The 18,836-nt window shown below is 39.1% G+C and overlaps 3 protein-coding genes across 3 annotated transcripts; all 3 read left to right on the top strand.

The window, feature by feature from the left end:
* Positions 1-609: 609 nt before the first annotated feature.
* On the top strand, positions 610-3,559 carry mfsd5 (major facilitator superfamily domain containing 5). The gene is made up of 2 exons (XM_074681984.1): positions 610-743; positions 1,109-3,559. Exon 2 carries the CDS (start codon positions 1,187-1,189, stop codon positions 2,633-2,635), a length of 1,449 nt encoding a protein of 482 aa, XP_074538085.1. The 5' UTR covers positions 610-743; positions 1,109-1,186; the 3' UTR covers positions 2,636-3,559.
* A 312-nt stretch (positions 3,560-3,871) lies between these two features.
* On the top strand, positions 3,872-9,938 carry LOC141799676 (protein lifeguard 2-like). Its single transcript, XM_074681987.1, has 12 exons — positions 3,872-4,153; positions 5,588-5,678; positions 5,778-5,866; positions 6,039-6,103; positions 6,202-6,255; positions 6,362-6,412; positions 6,497-6,536; positions 7,148-7,185; positions 7,407-7,494; positions 7,622-7,717; positions 7,902-7,955; positions 8,045-9,938. The coding sequence occupies exons 1-12, from the start codon at positions 4,139-4,141 to the stop codon at positions 8,192-8,194; spliced, it is 831 nt and encodes a 276-aa protein (XP_074538088.1). The 5' UTR covers positions 3,872-4,138; the 3' UTR covers positions 8,195-9,938.
* A 530-nt stretch (positions 9,939-10,468) lies between these two features.
* Positions 10,469-18,739, top strand: senp1 (SUMO specific peptidase 1). Its single transcript, XM_074681983.1, has 18 exons — positions 10,469-11,140; positions 11,395-11,453; positions 11,537-11,724; positions 11,817-11,892; positions 12,086-12,278; positions 12,400-12,538; positions 13,233-13,351; positions 13,513-13,790; positions 13,909-13,972; positions 14,106-14,144; positions 14,233-14,317; positions 14,420-14,560; positions 14,736-14,867; positions 14,952-15,155; positions 15,245-15,324; positions 15,446-15,530; positions 16,884-16,979; positions 17,646-18,739. The coding sequence occupies exons 1-18, from the start codon at positions 11,007-11,009 to the stop codon at positions 17,706-17,708; spliced, it is 2,175 nt and encodes a 724-aa protein (XP_074538084.1). The 5' UTR covers positions 10,469-11,006; the 3' UTR covers positions 17,709-18,739.
* The last annotated feature ends 97 nt before the right edge of the window (positions 18,740-18,836 follow it).

The raw sequence follows: 18,836 nt of genomic DNA, 5'->3' as shown, positions 1-18,836 counted from the left end.
AGAGACAAATGACATAAAGACAATATAAGCCATATCAGCTGTGTGAATCTGGTTAATAGACAGTAATTTCAGTAAAATTCGTTTATGGTAAATAACGTCACAATTCAAAATGAGCTAAAACTAACAAAAACAAAAAGATGTTTATTAGTTTGAGATATGTCTTTCGGGGGGTCATTTTTAAGGTATAGAATTTCAATAATTTTGGATTATACCAATCTAAAGGTTTAAGAATAAAGTTGACTATCCCTCTAGTACCATGTTAGTTGAAGTCTAAATGAGTTTAAACATGCAAATGAAGATCCATTTTTTGTCTTTCATAAAAAAAAAATTAAAATAAAATAAAATAAAATAAAATAATAAAAATAAATAATAATAATAATAATAATAATAATAATAATAATAATAAATTTTTAAAAATGACAGTGATTTAAGTGGTTTTGTGTATGGCAAGTTACCGTTACTGAATTGTTTTCAGAGTAAGCTGACAAAATACATCTCGAAACCCAAACCTAATCTTGAAATATCTTTAGAACCATAGGAACGAAACATGGAGGAACTTTCTCAATACAAATAATGAGATGAGAACGCCATCTCGTGGTGAACTGATGGATTCAGGATTCCGGAAGTGGATGGTTTGCTGCTAAATACAGACTGGTTTGGGTGTTTGTGTCACATCATCACATAGTTTTCCTCTGACTTTCTCGCGTCGTATAAATAAAATGGGACTACTTTTTAACTCCACGGTAAGAGACTTAATTCTGTAAGAAACAGTGAAGTTAAAAAACATCAATCTTAGCTAAACTGGAGAAGCATATTAGCTTGTTGGCTAGCGTTAGCTTAATATCACCAGCCGGTAGGTACAATTTAGTGCTTACGTGTTTGGGTTAGTTGTATTGACACTTCTAAGGCTTCGTGTCATTCATGCCAGTGACACTTTTGTTGTAACTTACTCTTGTAACCTGCTTGTGCTGTTTTTGTGGTGTTTCAAAGTTTCGAAATGAAGTTAAGAAAAATCTTTCAATGAATTATAAACCACAGGATGTAATTGGGAGGAATCGTAAACGTTTGCTTTCTGTCTGTTCATTTCTTCCGTGTTACCTCAACTTAGGTGCTGGGAGATCGACTTGAAGGTAGCTCACGGGAACCTCAGGTTTGACCTCCAGTGGGTGCAGCACTTCGTTACACCATGTTGATAACAGCCTATTTCGCCGTCGTTCTCCTGCTGGTCCTGTGTGCTGGCCTCGAGCTCACAGCACGCCGCCTCACGTCACCACAGTCTGCTCCCACACCTGTAGCTAACCCAGCTTTCCGTCGCTTCCAGAGTGTATTCCTCCGGGCATACTTGTTAGCTCTGTGGTCAGACTGGCTCCAGGGTCCTTACCTCTACAAACTCTATCGCCACTATAGTTTCCTGGAATCCCAAATTGCCATCTTATATGTGTGTGGCTTGGCCTCTTGTGTTCTATTTGCTCCTTTTTCAGGCTGGCTCCCTCAGGCCTTGGGTCGTAGACGGACGTGCCTTCTCTTCTGCCTGTCCTACTCAGCTTGTTGTCTAACAAAGCTATCTAGAGACTACTTTGTTTTAATTGTGGGCCGGGTCCTAGGGGGTCTGTCCACATCTTTGCTTTCCACTACATTTGAATCTTGGTATGTACATCGGCATGTAGAGGTCCATGATTTCCCCAAGGAGTGGATCCCCAGCACTTTCACCAAAGCTGCTACCTGGAACCATGGGCTCGCTGTGGGAGCAGGGCTGGTGGCTAACGTCCTGGCAGAGTGGCTTCACCTGGGGCCAGTAGCTCCCTTTCTCCTGGCTGTTCCCTGTTTGGCGTGCTGTGCCTGGGTGGTGTTGACAGACTGGGGCAAAGAAGAAGCTGAAAGAAGTCCTGAAGGTGACAAACAGACATTGCTCCTTGGCACTGCGAGTGGGGGTGTGACCCGATTGTCTGCGAGGGCCCGCTTCTCTCGTAGCTGCCATGACGGACTGCGCTGCCTACTGTCTGACAAAAGGGTCATGCTTTTAGGTGGGGTGCAGGCTTTGTTTGAAAGTGTCCTCTATATTTTTGTTTTCCTCTGGACACCTGTGCTAGACCCTCATGGACCTCCTTTGGGAATAGTTTTCTCCTGCCTGATGGCTGCCAGCATGGCTGGGTCCCTGCTGTACCGCATGGCTACATCCACTCGTTATCGTCTACAGCCTGGCCATGTTCTCTGCCTGGCTGTGTTGATGGCCTTCTTCTCCTTCTTCATGCTGACCTTCTCCACTGCCCCAGGCCAACCAAGACCTCACGAGTCCTTTCTGGCCTTCCTCCTCCTGGAATTGGCCTGTGGCCTCTACTTCCCTGCTGTCAGCTTTCTCCAGGGCCGGGTGATCCCAGAGGAAAAGAGAGCTGGTGTGCTGCCCTGGTTCCGGCTGCCTCTGCACCTGCTGGCCTGCCTTGGCCTGCTTGCATTACATGGAGAGGTTTCAGGAACAGGTGGAGGGGAGGGTGGCAGTGGTACCAGACACATGTTTGGGGGCTGTGCAGTGATGATGCTGGCTGCTTTGATGGCTGTAGTCAGTCTGTTCACACTGGGGAGAAATGATACAGATCTGAGACTAGAAGGAACCAGAGGAGAGGGGGAAATGTTCTGAGGTGATAGACTGCACACATCCACGCTTCACTGATTTCAAATGTCATGTGTCAGTGCTGTGTGTCTTAAGAATGGCGCTTCATGTGTTGTCTACTTTTGAAAAAGTTCATTGATGAAGGACATTGACGATATGTTTTTAGTATGTTCCATTTCAACTGAATTCCTTTTTTTATACATTTGCATGGTTTCTTTTTGGGAAGGAGTCTTTTTGCTTATAAAATATGGTGGAAAGCTTTCAGGATATAGCCACAGCACTTGCATCTGTTATGTAAAATGCAAATAGCTTTGTCAGTTATTTTCGAAACCTTTATCATTCCTTTAGCTTTTATAATCTTTTTTTAAACAAGCTTTTTGCCAACTTGGTCAACGAGGAGACAGGGTGATGAATTTGCCAAGATACATCACTTTTCATCTGCATATGGTCCTCATGTCTATCCTTTTTGTTTTTAAAAGCAGCCATGAAGAGGTATGGGTCACAGAGAGCTCTGTAAAAACACATAAACAAAAAAGGAAAGGTTCTGACTTGCTTAATGACTATTTCCTAAAAACAGGGATTCGATGATTGGTATTTGATTTCTCCCTTTATTTATTTTTGTGTATTGGGTTTTATTAAGAGGGCAATCATCTGATCTATTCAATTTTGAATAATTGTCATTCTGGACCATTCAAAGGGTCCAGTAACAACATTTTTCTGTTTTTTTTTGGCACTTTGAAATAAAGTATACATGTGATTCTTCTTGGCATTATTTATTTTGTTGCTTATTAGGGTTTAACTTTTACATTGCAAATGCTGGGGTTTCATGATGAGCGAGCTACATAAGCTCAAATACCTTAAGTTGAATTACTCAAATATTATGTTATACTACTTTCTGTATGCACACCCCCCTTTGTGCCATCCGGAGTTGCATTAAGGCCACATTATTTATCAGGTTTGTGTTAGAACAATATGGATTACAGTGGAATCAAATTCAAAGTTAACAGCTTTAAACTGTCAAATCTACCAGATGAAGAAACCGTTTTTTAGGTAGTTCTAATAAAGGCCTGTATCTGCAGATTCTGTTTCAATCTAGATTGATTCAAACTGCATCTCTACAAAGTTCCCCAATATATTTGTCTAAGTAATAGTCTGTTATTTTTACTCTCCTCGATTCCTGATTTCTCTAGACTATTCTCCCCATTAAATATCATGCAGTCATCATCCTCCCCCCTGTTCTTCGGTGCTGTGGTACAGTCCCCGCTCTTCTCTATGGCGCAGCATCACCTGGATGCTACTAGAACATCTCTCAGTAAGTAAGGGAGGGGGGTGTCCACGAGTCTTATATGCGTTGTTTTGGGATTGCATCACGGTATAGTCTGAGGTCTTCCGTCGGATCAGACCCAGTACCATCTGTAGACAGAGTAATTCAGGAACTACAGTAGGCTATAAAAGAAAGGAGACACCAGATCCCCAGTGACTGGCATCCAAAATAAGATACAACCCACTGGAGGACGTCAGAGAGGCATCATGACACAGGGCAAGGTATGAACTTTTTCTTTTCTTTTCTTTTTTCTTTTTCATAAATAGTATCAATCTCCCCTTCCTTATATATTCAATTGTATTGATGTATTTAGAATTTTTGCACTGGGCCTAGTTTGTTATGTAACTCTCAGTTGATTCGTGTGTCAGTGTACGCAATTCATTTGTGAAAATAAAAAGACTGCGTCATCACAGTGAATGATAATTTGGGAAGTGGATAACTTTTTCACCGTGGCTTTATGCCCTTTGTTTATTGAAGGCTGGGTCTTTCTAAATGCATGATGCCATCGAATGGCTGTTAAACTCACTAGTTTATTCACAATATCTCTACCGTGTTGCGAAACAATGTTCATGCTGAAATTATATTGTTTTGTGCTTTAAAATACCAAACTTTTTAGGGTTGGTCTGTCTGGGGAAATGCGTCACCAGTTGTTTTACCACGTTACGTCACCATGACAACTCATTTCACTCAGTAACGGCCTTTAGCAACCCCCAGTTAGAGAGTGTGAAACGTAATACGCAAGGAGCTAACTACTGCTAATTGAGAATGTAATATACCGCAGAAGCTAATCCACTATCAACGTGGCGATACGGTCATCAGTAGAAAGTTTGAGTATGGTGAGCAGTTTTTTATTTCCTCTATTAACCCTTGAAATAGTCCAAAAGTGTGCAGTTATAAGAAATATGTAATATCTTTACTTGAGTATACAATAATTCCTGTTTCTTCTGAAATTCAAAGAATCAATTAAGCATAATTTATAGTACAGTAAATGACATGTGATCTCTAACTGTTAAGAGTTAATAAAAGTATGAATTAAAAGAGACATGTAAGCATTTTTATATATGATTTATATATCCTGAATTTCCCCTCGGGGATAAATAAAGTATTTTCTATTCTATTTTATTCTATTCTATTATATATGAGCACACATGTGGATACTGGTAACATGAACATTTAAAATTCAAATTATTTATCTGTAAGATTTGGTTATATTACCAAACCAGAATTGTGAAGGGTTAAAATTCATCCATTTATAATTCAACACCCACACTTACTTGCAGAAATGCAACTTAGATGAAGATTCCAGTTTACTGAAATGGAAGAACCTGGATTGGCACGTCATCTATGGCTACATTGTCTGAGTTAGGCAATTTTCTTCAATTTTATGTTTTTGTTTTGTATTGTTTTCTTTTTACAAAAAGGGTTTTTAGATGTTCCTCTTTTTGGTAGATCCGTGGGTTTAAGCTATGCAACAGTGCCTGAAGTGGACAACACTGGTACCACTTGGAATATTATACCACTAGAAGTGGCAGGCTGAATGTAGTTTTTTGGAGTTTCCTGAACTACATTGTGTTTACTTAAAAGGATTATAAGCTAATAAATAATAAAAAAAAGTTATTCTAAATCAATAACAAATCTTTTGGGGGGGCTTCTAGCTGTCACTTGCAAACAAGGCCTCTGATGGCTCCCCGAGTGGACAGGCCTTGGTAACACCAGCTCCCCCAAGCTATGAGGAAGCTACTGCAGGTACACCTAAACCTACTTGAAAGTGATGATGAAATGACCAATTAAGGTATAAGATACATTGTTAATCACGAATATGCTCTAACTACATTCATTTCCTAGGCACCAGTGCTCCTTGTTATAATGATGCTGAGATGCTCAGAGAGTTCACCTGGGATGATCGCAACATCAGAAGGATCTTTATCCGCAAGGTATCAAAGCCTTTAAAATCACATTCAGTGGAATATTAGCCTGGATTTAAATGCTTTGCATCAACTTTAACATCATCTTAAATTAATGCTATTAATCTTTGAATGCCTTATGGGGAAGTTTTAATATCTGCACTGTTATGCAGTCTTTTTCATTCTTGCTGTCTCATTTTAGGTGTACTCCATCCTGATGATACAGCTTATGGTCACTCTTGCCATTGTTGCTATTTTCACCTTCTGGTAATTGTTTGACTTTCCTTTCAATTTTGACAACATCAATCACTCAGTTAAAAGTTCAGTGGTTGATTAACTAATTCATTAAATTTGTGCTGTTTTAGTGACCCTGTGAAGGACTACATTCAGACAAACCCAGGATGGTACTGGGCCTCCTAGTAAGCAATGTTCTTATTTTCAGACCGACGTCAGTAATACATTGTATTCATGGTTCATGTTGCTTCACATTGGTTGTCACCTAACAAACTTTCTGTTGTCCCACAGTGCTGTGTTCTTCGTCACATATCTGACTCTCTCCTGCTGCTCTGCACCAAGGTTTGTAACAGATATCAAAATTAAGCTGCAACATCAATTTTAAATTGCCCACAATACTGACACTTCAGTTTCTTGCTCCTGTAGGAGACAGTTCCCATGGAATTTGATTCTGCTTGCCATCTTTGTAAGTACAAAACAGATATAGATAGATTAATAGATCTATGGATTATAAATTATTGTTATTTTTCTTTCGTATTCCACACACTATCTTTTTACAACTCAATTTTACCTTTCCCAGACAGGTAAAATTAGTCCATGCTCAATATGTTAAACAGTCTTTCCATGAGAAAACCATAGCACTGCTGCATGTCTATTCACTGCCCCATGTGAACTTCACTGTCCATAGGTAGTCTTCCAGTAAACAGATCCCTGTATTACACCCAGTCCACCTCCATCTTCATTTCCATACCAGCCCCCCCAAAACAAAGCACAATGATCAGAGTGTAGGCAAATACATTTTAGCTACCCTGTTAAGAATGCAAACTTAAAAACATTCCCCATTTCTCATTACATTTATCAGTATCATTCATTATACTATAGGAAACACTTTCAAAAGCTGCTACTTTGCCCAACTCTGTAGGCCATTCTTGAAATACACACTCTATTTTTAACCAACACATGAATGATTAAAAGTAAGTAATGGTGGATACATTTTATGAACAATGTTCTTCAGTTAAGACTTATCTAAATAGAAATTTTCTTAAATGCCTGTATTTCTTATTTTTTCTATTACAGACCCTCTCACTCTCCTATATGACCGGGATGCTGTCAAGGTGAAACTATATGTGTGATCATTTTTTGTTTACTTGCTTTTATATTCATTTACTTTTAAATTTCATATCATATTTATTTATATTAATTTTTATATTGTATTATATTTTATATTTTTTCATTTTACTTTTATACTTGTTTTTCATATTTATTTTTCATATTTATTTATTTATTTCATATTTCATTTGCTCAATCTTTATCTTCTCTCTCTTTTTTTGGATAGCTTCTACAATACAAAGTCAGTGGTCATGTGTCTGGGCATCACAGCAGCAGTCTGTCTCCTGGTCACTGCCTTAAGCTTCCAAACTAAGGTGAAAAAAAAATTACAGTTTCATTAACTCTTTCCTGCCTTCTTTGGTGAATTACCTAATGTAGTGGTGTCTTGACATTTCTGGATTAACATACTGAGGTTTAAATTCAGTTACTGTATCCATCCAGATTGATGTGACATCCTACCAAGGCGTATTTTTGACCTTCTGCCTGGTTATGTTTATCTCTGGAATGGCGCTAATAATCGTCCGCCCTTTTCAATATGTAAGTACGACAATACAAATAATATGCTCTAAATTGCCAGCTTAACAGATTTTGCTAAGAGGCTGATGCAAAGTCTATCTGAAATCATGGTTAGTAATAGACCATCTAATACACACAGGAGTTACAAAGTGGACCTTTTGGTTTTACCCGATTTTAAGCTAATAAAGTTATTTTGGATGTTTAGGTTCCCTGGTTGGAGTCTATCTATGCTATCTTGGGAGCCATTCTGTTCACCATGGTAACAAAGCTTGTTAAATATTGTAAAGTGCTGGGACCAGAGATGAAAATGAGGCTGCCTTACTTATCTACTTTTCTTTGTTGTTGCAGTTTTTAGCACTTGACACTCAGCTCCTCATGGGAAACAAGCGCTACACCTTGAGTCCTGAAGAGTATGTGTTTGCCACTCTCAACATATACCTAGATATTATCTACATCTTCTCCTTCTTGCTTCAGATCTTTGGAAGAAGTCATGATTAAACCACCCTCTTACTTTTCTTGGTAATAGCCAAGAGATGAACCTTTGCCTGAACATGATACAGTCTTTTAGAGTTCTGTGATTGTGATTAAAGTGCTTTCAGTTGTGACAACTTTGCTTTTTTCACAAAATCAATAACATATTAATTTAGGGGGATATTTAGGGATATTTGTGAAAAAATCTACCTAATAGATGTTCATTAGTGTAAACAAATCCAAAGTGTCTGAAACCTTTTCCACATCTGTGGCATGCTGTTATCATCAAACACATTTTAATTAGCTTTCCAGCTTCACCAGTAAAAAACAATGAGCAATCTCAAGTCGCTCTCTCTATTTAAGTTAGATAGAACATAATGTGAGTGCCCACTTGTGGTTGTATGGGTGTCTTTATATTCATGCCTGCTGAGCATCAAAGTATCTTGCAAATAATAGAGATCTTGTCCTTTACAGGAGGAACTGAGAAACTGTACACTATGCATGACTCAAAAAGAAAGTAAAAGGGAATAATTGTGACTATGTCAAAGCATGGTCGTCTCATCAGTAATTTAGTAATTTGTGTATAAATTTGGTGAATTGAGCACAAGTTTTCACAGACCTCCCTTCTTTGGTATTTCCAGTAATGGAAAATAAGTATAGTAAGTAACAGTATTAATACAACAAGTTTAACTCTCTAACTGTAAATGGGTAGGTGATATGTTTTCTCTATTCTAAATGCAAACATGAATATTGTACTTACTGGTTTTGTGATTGTTGCTATATGTCACAAATGAACTGTTGCTCAATTTACTGTCAGGCCTATATTTGGATTTTTGCTCCATTTGATTCATTCACTCTACCCCGCTCATTATCTATACTTTATATTCTGACATGATTTTGGATTTTGTTTCATGGTTGATGTGTGATTTTGAAAAGTCCTGGATGTTGACTTGAGGTTAAAGATTACCCCCTATTTATTTATTTATTTATTTATTTCCCAAGTGCTGTTAAATAGATCAATGAATTCTAAACAGATTTCCAAACATCCTGTTAATATTTGGGATGCTAACATGACTTTAATTTGCAAACAGACACAAAATTGTAAAAAAAAAAAAAATAATAATAATAATGATAAAAAACTACCAGGGTCAGAATCATTAGCTCCACTGATGCTATTAAACATTTTTCAATTACAAGTTGCAAACGTTACAAAGTTACGGCACATGATTGCACAACAGTGGTTTATACTTGGGCTCATTAACAATGTATTTCTTAAGGGGGTGAATGATTTTGACCCTGGATGTATGGAAAAGCTGTGCTAAAAACTTAAATGCTCTGTTTTACAGCTCTTACTAATTTTTTGAGAAAAAAACTGAAACTTTCACTGGGGGCTGATAACTTAGACCTCGAATGTATTTATATTTAAGGTTTCAGTTTAAAAGTAGTGACACATGACAGTTGAATGCCAGAATACATTGCATATATGGATTCCATGCAACTTATGATATGGGTTCATTGTGGAGGGGCTTACATACTATATATTTCATAACTTTTAAATTTTATTTTTCTATGACAGATTGGTATATTTTGAATTGTGTGTCATAAAACGGTGAGATTGGTGCTTGAAAAGAATTCATAACTTAAGTGGTCTTGGTTTATTTTTTTATTTGAAGAAATTGATGCTGTATGTTGTTCTGACATCATCCTGCATTTCACCTGAACACTGGTGTGATTGTCACGATTTATTAAAAAATGAATATGTATGAATGCAGTCACTTGTTGTCCTTGTTTCAACACAAAAATGTGCTGTAAAAAAGGATGAATAGCGCTACCAAAACAAGGTCACTTCTAACAAGAGCAGAACAATATAATGTTGTGAAAACATTCGTGGTAGGCCTATCTTTAAATTACTAGCAGACAAACTGGCATTGTTGAAATATGCAGCAGCAAGATATGTTATCCACCACTATCACTTTCCTTAAAAAAAAACAAACAAACCTTAAATTATGTACGCTGAACGTCTCTGCTGCCCCTTTAAACAGCTGTAGCCACTGTAAGCCCTGAAAATCAAAGTTAAAACATATTTAGTGTAGCGTGGACCATGTTAGCCTTCAGATTGGAATGGTCCGCTTCAAAATTTGCGTATTTTCTTGTTTTCCTTTTAAACTTTGTTATACATTCATTCGTTTTCTTTTACATAAAATATATCTTGTACATTAAAAGAAGCATGTGATAGGAATAAATCGTGTTCGGGAGTCTGGCTGCCGGGTGTGACGTGTTATTAAATGGTCTCCTTCGGTCTCTATTCAACCAGTAGTCCTCTTCTACACTGGGGTTTCCAGCATCCCGTCATCCAATCAGAGTGTGTGATGTTTGCGCGACCTGTTCAGCCATGTTGTGGTTTTGAATGAGGAAGAAGCGGGAGATAATATTCTTCAACGAGTTTATATGTAATTTAAAGTGACGTTAAGGATTTATAAATGACTTTCGCTGTGACTCAGAATGATAACTATTCCTTGAACGCGTTGGTTGCGACTTATCGCATTCCCGTAGGAATTTAAACACATTTCCATAAATTAGCCGTGTAGCTAACAACGTTAGCAAGGCTGGGAGCTAATTCTCGGCTAACTAGCTTACGATTAGCGTGTTTCTTTGGGAGGTAAAATGTTGTCCGTTAGGTGCGTTAGCCGCTGAAACGGTCCCAGCTAACGTACCTCGGTCGAATGAAGCGCATTGGTTTCATTTGTTTTGACAGTATTGTCAGTGAAGTTAGACTGGAGCTGCTTTAATTGGGCGACCTGTCCTCACACCGCGGCGTTTTTCCTCAAACTTTTGAGCCATGTTGAATAAAATCTATGAATGGATAGAAACCAGTTTTGCCAATCTTCGCAATGGTGTACCAGCCGTGGACCATTCCGATACACACCTGGCAACGGGAGATGGACAGATGAGAAGGAAAAGACCAATGCAATGGTATAAACTGTAACAACGTTTGTATTTTGTGTAGTTACGAGCAGGAGTGTTGAAAAGACGTAATACCAAACTTAGGTTAAGCTGATGTCTAAATGATGCACTTTATCTTTTATGATATTAAAACTACCATGTGTAGCCTGATAGTTTCACGTAACATTTCATTTACTTGCTATTCTGTGACGAAAAAATGTTTGTCTGCGTGTAGACAAAGATGGAAAGTATTGACAATGGACATCAATCTGTCTTTTTTTAAGTTTGGAAGATGAGCATAATGCCAACCAAGATGGAGTGATGATGAAGAAATCTCGCATGGGTAATAATCTACGAATTTAGTTACATTCTGTGATATAGCTGCAGAGTGTCAACTTCATTTCCATCTGCTTTACATTTTTACAGGGGATCTTATCGACTCTTGCAAGAGTGCAGCTGAAGGGGTCAGGAGTCACAGCTCAAGTGTGGCATCATGGATGAGGAACAATGTAAGCCCCACTTTGAGAAACATACTGCCCGCCTCTCCAGGTCCTCCACCTGGAGATCTCCAGCCGCAGCCCTCAACATCTGCGGATATCCAAACGGGGAGTCCGGTAAGAAATAATTTGAGGTTTTGAGGTTGACTTTTGAATCTCATCACAGTTGTTGCATCTTTAAAATATGTCATCCACTTGTTTACTTTAAGATCATGGAAAGGAACTCTCTAAATGAGACATTTGCTGCTCCCTCAACAACTTTGGAGTGGAAAACACCCAAACCAGGTATGATTATCACAATAGGTAGGCTGTGCAGTTGTGAGGAAAGATTGTTGAATTATACGTTATCTGTCTATCATGTCTGTCTGCCGTTGATGCAAAGTCTTACAAAATTCCCCCATATTGCACAATTCAATACATAAATATGATTGAAGATTTTCCTGGTTGAAATTAATTTCACATTACTTTTGTCTTTTAGAATGCTTGCGCAGTGAGAAGTTTGTTTTGGGATCAAAGGTCTGTAGGCGACAAGTGTGTATGAGTTCTGCACATCGCGAAGTGCCAAAAACAAATGGACACCCAGTCAACGGGCCATCATCCATCACCTCTGAATTGCTCCCTTCTCCCCGGTTGGGCAGGCCCCTGAATCTCAGACCGTATGGAACAACTAGGTATTCCTTTACATTTTGTTCTTCTCTTTTTTACCTTTTGAAAAATATATCTTTTTCACCACTGACTGAACAGTTTTCAGGTGCGAATGTTTGATGTCACTATCTAAATTTGTGTTTGTAGTTTTGTACGTGGAGTGGCAAGCAACTCCTGCACCAGCATGTATGAGAAGACCTTTCCCATCAAAGTGATGCAGAGTCCAACACACAGCACCTCGTCTGGTCGCATACACAGGGCCAGAGCCCGCTGCACTGCTCAAGAGGTCAGACACCCAGTACAATAGCCGTGTTTCCACCAAGCAGACCGGTTCGATTCGTTTCGGTACGGCGCGCATTTTGCGGCGTTTCCACCGACTTATCCTGTGACAAATCCCTAAAAACCGAGACGCACTGGCCTACTTTTTTGGGACCCTTTCGTATGGGTGCCAGACTTAACGGATCCACTCTCAGATGGTGGAGCAACACACTGCAGACCGTTGATTGGTCAAAAGAATCGTCACTCACCCCGACAGTGGCTGCATTTCTCCTGGCGGCACACAGACTTCTCTAAAACGAAGCTTGATTGCACTTTGTATCAAAGAGCTACATTACAATCACAGAGAGGACGAAATGCTGCATGTCTTCCATCTATGATCTTTGTTCACTGTGTCGCGTTTTTCTTCTTTGCTGGATTTAATAGCGGGATAAGCTGCTACGGCGTCACGCTATTGTTTAAGAGCGGCGGCTTTTGGCTTACACACCGCCCACTATGAGAGGGCACAGTTTGCTGTGGAAAGGGAAATGGGATCAGACTTCACTGTACCAAACCGTCCCAAACCGTACTGAACCTACCCGGACTGCTTGGTGGAAGCGCAGCTAATGAGACACCACATAGATCCTTTTTTTTTCAGTTTTTTTTTTTTTTTTTTTTCTGTTTTTTTTCTGTTTGGCATCATGGTTCTCCTCTGTTTTGTCCAGTCTGTTCGGGAAGAGGAAAAGGAGGTCTACAGGCAGCTTCTTACCATGGTCTCAGGCGGTCAGTCTTCTTTCCTTCACAATGGCAGCTCACACACCATTGTGAGATCCCACAGAGATTTGTACGTATTCTAGAAAATGAACTATTTTTAAATGCATACTTGAAATGTCCATCCAATTTTGAGATAATAAACTATAATTTAACTACATATTTTTATCTTTATGTCTCTCAGATATATCTAGAAGGTTTCTGTTTTCTTATCCCTTTCACATTCTTCATCAGCACCAGCTTTCTGACCACCAGCCGTAGACTTCTACAAGTCTCATCTCCTGCTGGGTCTGCTGTGGAGGGAACTTCAGAAGGACCCAGCAGTCCCCCTAGCTCCAGGGGTATGTCCAGCCAGAGCTCCAGCAACCTCCCCAGCCCAGCTGTGGCTTCCGCCAACAGGCCAGAGTGTCAGGCATGGTCTCTGGACTCAGACATCAGTTCTAGCAGAGCAGCTACTCTCACATCCCCGCCTGCTGTGCAGGATAACTCATCTCAGGACACACAATCATCAGGTTAAATTTTCAACCACTTGTTGAACTGAGTACAACGACAGGTTGTTGTTTTATGTACCATAGCAAAGTGGGCATTTCCTTACTTCCCATTTAATAATCTTCTCATCTTTTCTTGCAGCTCATGATGGAGACTCTGTAATTATTGTAAATGAACAAAAGGGTAAAAAGCAAGACAGTTCAAGGTTAGTACTCAATTTAGTCTGAGTGACTACTTTCATTGTATTAGTACAACTTAATTTTGACCCAAGTCAGCAACTCTACAGCTGACTCATGTTTTGTTTGGACACACACTAACATTCTTCTCTATTGGTACAGTGCACCATGTTTCCAGGCAGAGTTATGGATCAAAGAATTGTAAGTACACTCTAATCAAGAGGATGATTAATATTACTTTTTGGTATTGTGTTTGAATGGTGGTTATCATCCCCTGTGATCTCTCTAGGACGAGCATGTATGACTCTCGGGCGAGAGAAAGACGAAGACAGATAGAGGAGCAGGAGGCCTTGGCTGCCCAGCTGCTGCGACAGGTTAGCATGCACATCTGAACCCACTTTTAGTTTTTTAGTAATCTCCAAGAGGTTTTTTCCTCTTATCATACTTACCTGTTGTATGGATTTACTTGCTCCCAGCGTCTATCTGAAGAAGGGCAACGCAGCCCAGATGTTGAGGTCCGTGTTCGAGTTCCTTTGGAGAAGGAGGTTCCTTTGACTCTTGTGATAGAAGAACCGAAGCCTGTGGAAGAGAAGCCTGAATTCCCTGAACTGACAGAGGTGTTAATAGATCTTTAAAGCGTATCATAAAGAAAATAGATTACATTATCAACCTTAAAGGCATCATCCCACTTTGAAGATATTTTATTTTTGAGCCCTTTTCACTAAGTCTACATTGTAATATATTGAGATGTTAACATTTCCTGTAGTTTCTAATTCTACCTCTGTGTTATAGGAAATTGAAGCTGATGTGAACAGAGCACTAAGGGGAGGCAGCCCTCATGAAGTCTTAAGTGAAGGCTTTGGTCTCAGCCTAACACGCAAAGACCTGCAGACCCTCAGCAACCTTAACTGGCTGAATGATGAGGTGAGTTCACATTGTCCTGGTGCAAAATCTGTGTTTGAGCTATCAGTAGACTAATGGAAACCCTCCTCACTCCTCAACCTCCAGGTGATCAACTTTTACATGAACATGTTGGTGGAGCGCAGCAAGGACCCCAGCCTGCCGTCAGTGAACACCTTCAACACTTTTTTCTATCCCAAGCTGCGCAGCAGTGGCTACTCTACTGTTCGCCGTTGGACCAAAAAGACTGACATATTTTCTAAAGACATCCTTTTGGTTCCTATCCACTTGGGGGTGCACTGGTGCCTCTCTGTGAGTTTTTAGTGTGCTTAAACTGTAAAACTAGAAGTAAGAAACTTGTGGTTTGCATTGCAATGAACCATTATGTCACTGTCTTACAGGTGGTGGATTTCCGCAAAAAAGAAATTCTGTACTTTGATTCTATGGGTGGAAACAACGATGAAGCATGCAGAATATTGTTGTAAGTCTGAGTATATACGTTTTTCCAGGGTAGTTTAATTTGATGGCCCATTGTAACCGAGTGATTTGATTTTGATCAGGAATCAGAATGTATGGAAAGTGACAGGATTTTGTTTCCCCAGTGACTATCTGCAACAGGAAAGTAAGGACAAGAAGGGTAAAGAACTGGATACCTCAGGCTGGACTCTGTACAGCAAAAAACGCCATGTAAGTCCTACACACACAAGAGCAAGGAGTATTATTTGTTTTTGCTGTTATTTTATCTGCTTCATGTCCTGTCATCACGCAGCATGTACACAATAAGGTCACATTACTACCAGTGAAACCACGTCTATTGAGTGTGAAGGCCTAATGAAGTCCTTGCTGACAAGGGGGTTTTGTATGAATATTTTATTAACATTATGTCATCACATCTTTATCTCAATCAGATATTACAGATATATTGCTTTAAAATTTTTCCCCCTACACACACAGTAAACACACTCACCTTCTTACACCCTCCCACCCAAACATCACCACTCCCCAAACCCCTTCACGGTGCACAGCACATTCTCATATCATTTACTAGATAAACGAGGCAAAACCCACACACAACAGACACAGGTACATACAGGAAGTGAATTGGCACAGACAGCAGAGCCTCTCCTTCTCTTTTACCCAACACTGTTCGGTTCAGGAAGCAACTGCTAGAATATTGTACATATTCTCGGTCGCTGACAAGGGAGTTTGAAGCAGTGGTCGAGTGAAATGTTCTGTGAAAAATTTAACACTGCTTCAAGATAGAGTGAAAAGTATAGAGAGGCCTAAATAACGGTGTTCCTTTACTTAGAAAATGTCTGAATTTTGAACTTTTATGCACTGAAATGTGCGTGTGAGCAATAGTCAGATCTCTAACATGCAGTGTAATTCATGCCGTCAACAATTTCTTGTTTTTTAGTCGCAAGTCTCAGGTAAAAGTCTGCCTGATGTCACACACGGCCCCTTGTATGAAAAGGGGGAACTAACTTCCGTACAAGCAGAGTTGGTATTTGTGTGTCACAGACTGTAAAACATCACCTCATGCTCAGATTTTCGCTGTGTTTTCTCTTGCATCCATATTTTACTTCTTCATGTATTGTGTAGCCCTTGAGTAAGCCTCTCAGCTGTTTGTGTAATGGGAAATCATCAATCACCTGCTGGCACACTGCCTACTCCGGTCTACTGGCACATCTATCAAGTGGCCTCTGAGCGTCTCCAAGCACCTTTCTTGCCCAGTTTTATTTGATAAACAGTCACTAGAATGGCACAGTCTTTGTACTAAATGCTTTTCTGACAAAATTGTGCTTTGTTCATATTTTGGAGAAGTTTCAAAGTGAGATCAACGGTGATGCTTGTCAAAAATGTACAAATAAGGCAATGCAAGAAAAAAGTAAAACACTATTTTCTATTTTTACAAATAACACCACAAGTTTTTAAGAAGAAACTTTCTTTTCCGGGGAAAACTTCAGCAGCTGTGTACATAATTGGTTGAAACTCATGTGGATTACCTCGTAAAGTCTCTGTATTTTTCTTTGTTGCCAGGAAATCCCACAGCAGATGAATGGTAGCGACTGTGGAATGTTCACATGCAAATATGCAGATTACATCACCAAAGACAAGCCAATCACATTCACTCAGGTAACCAACAACACACTGGAACATTCTGTGACAACCAGGGTTGACATGGGAATTTTCAGGAATCAACAGAGATTTTTGGGAAGTTATATTAAGTAGTCATACCTGGTCATATACATGCGTCGATTTAAAGATTTTGGTCTGTTATAAGCATATTGTCTAATGAGATATTTCAAATGATTTTTTCAGAAATTTATTTGTTGTGGCCAGCTTTGAAAAATTAAAAACATTGTGATGACCATTTGTTAGTTTAATTTAGATGTGGCCATTACTTAAAGTAAAACCAAAACATGAAATACTGTATTTCCCTTGGTAAATATTAAGTACCACAGTAATTGACAATGATCAAATGTGCTTGAAATGGTTTGCACAAATGATTCATGGTACACAGTTGAACTTGCATCCAATCAACTGAGAACATTTTTGAAAACCTCATTCAAGTTGATTACAAGAAAACAACACAGCAAATTTCTGGATTTTTTTAGAAAATTAATTTAAGTTAAAAGCAACGAAACCCTGAGGTTTTCCAATACTCCTGAATTAAAATTTTCATGGAAAATTTTAGAGCATTTTCCTTAAATTTACCAAAAAATTTTCCACCCCTGGTAGCCCTAGTGCCAGTAAAGGTTCAAACATGGCTTACCTGACTGTTTTTGTATGTTTTTACAGAAACACATGCCGTACTTCAGAAGACGGATGGTCTGGGAGATCGTGAACCACAAGCTGTTGTGATGTCAGTGAGAGAACATTGAACTTGTACAGTTGACTCTGTGTTGAGTCATACTGATGATGGATGAGCTTCATTTAACCAACAGTGATCCTGTTCTGGGATCAACTTGCACACCAGCTCACCAGATCGGAAAACCAGCTATTCTACTCTGCCTCCCGAAACCCTCCGCTGATGGGATGGAGCCCCCAGCACTGCCTCCTGTCCTCTCCTCCACTTTGTTGTTTATTTTTGGTGCACCCATGGAGCGTCGGTAAAGAAGCTGAAACACTGTGTGTTTTCTGTTGCCCAGAACAGATTTCCAAATCACTCTGACTTATAAAACCATACTCTGAGCTGCAATTTTCAGTGTGGTGCAGACATGACAAAGTTTACATGTTTTTGTCACAGGGAGGAGAGCAAATGATGCTGCATAATTTTTATACAGCCAGGTGTACTAAATTTTAGTCCCAGGAATTGTTTGATACTCTTGTTTAGGAAAAAAAATACTTTTTGATAAAAGTATGATTGCCAACAAACAAAAAAATGGCCGCTCCAAAACTGGTTTCTTTGTATCCTGGCATGAGACTTGTTCTGTATGTTCCTTTTTGTCTCCTCTCATAATAAACATGTGATCAAAAACTGGATTATTTTTGTAAACAAAACAAATAAAATGGAAAAAATTATCAAGTTTGACATTGCCTCAGAGTATGAGTTTTAATCCAAGCAGCATGTGATCCTTATTTTCTTCTGAGTTGCATGTGTAACCCAACAGTCTTAACAACACCCTTAACCTGCAGGGTTAAATGTTTTGCCAGTTTCTCCTGTTTCTTTAGTCTCGATAAAGATTGTAAATTAAGGTCCAAAGTCTATTTTATGTATTTTAGAGTTTTTTTTTTTTTTTTGTTTAACAGAAACTCTTGGGCATATTCGGTATATTTTGAAATTTGTACATACAAACATATACAACCTCTTGAACAGTGTAATATACTTCTCTTTATGTATTTTTTTTATCTATTTTTATCTAGATTCAAGTCTGTTCTAGAGGTAAATTCTCATGTATTGTGACGGTTTTTTGTGCTTTATCTGAAGACACCTGATTTTGATATACAAACTGCCACATTTCATAAACATGAGAACCTACACCTGTGTCC

The sequence above is a fragment of the Halichoeres trimaculatus genome, unplaced genomic scaffold, assembly GCF_033239565.1.
Source record: "Halichoeres trimaculatus isolate MK-OKI-2021-1 unplaced genomic scaffold, fHalTri1.1 fHalTri1_scaffold_11, whole genome shotgun sequence".
In the NCBI taxonomy this organism is placed as follows: domain Eukaryota; kingdom Metazoa; phylum Chordata; class Actinopteri; order Labriformes; family Labridae; genus Halichoeres; species Halichoeres trimaculatus.
This window is presented reverse-complemented; position numbering and strand designations above follow the sequence as displayed.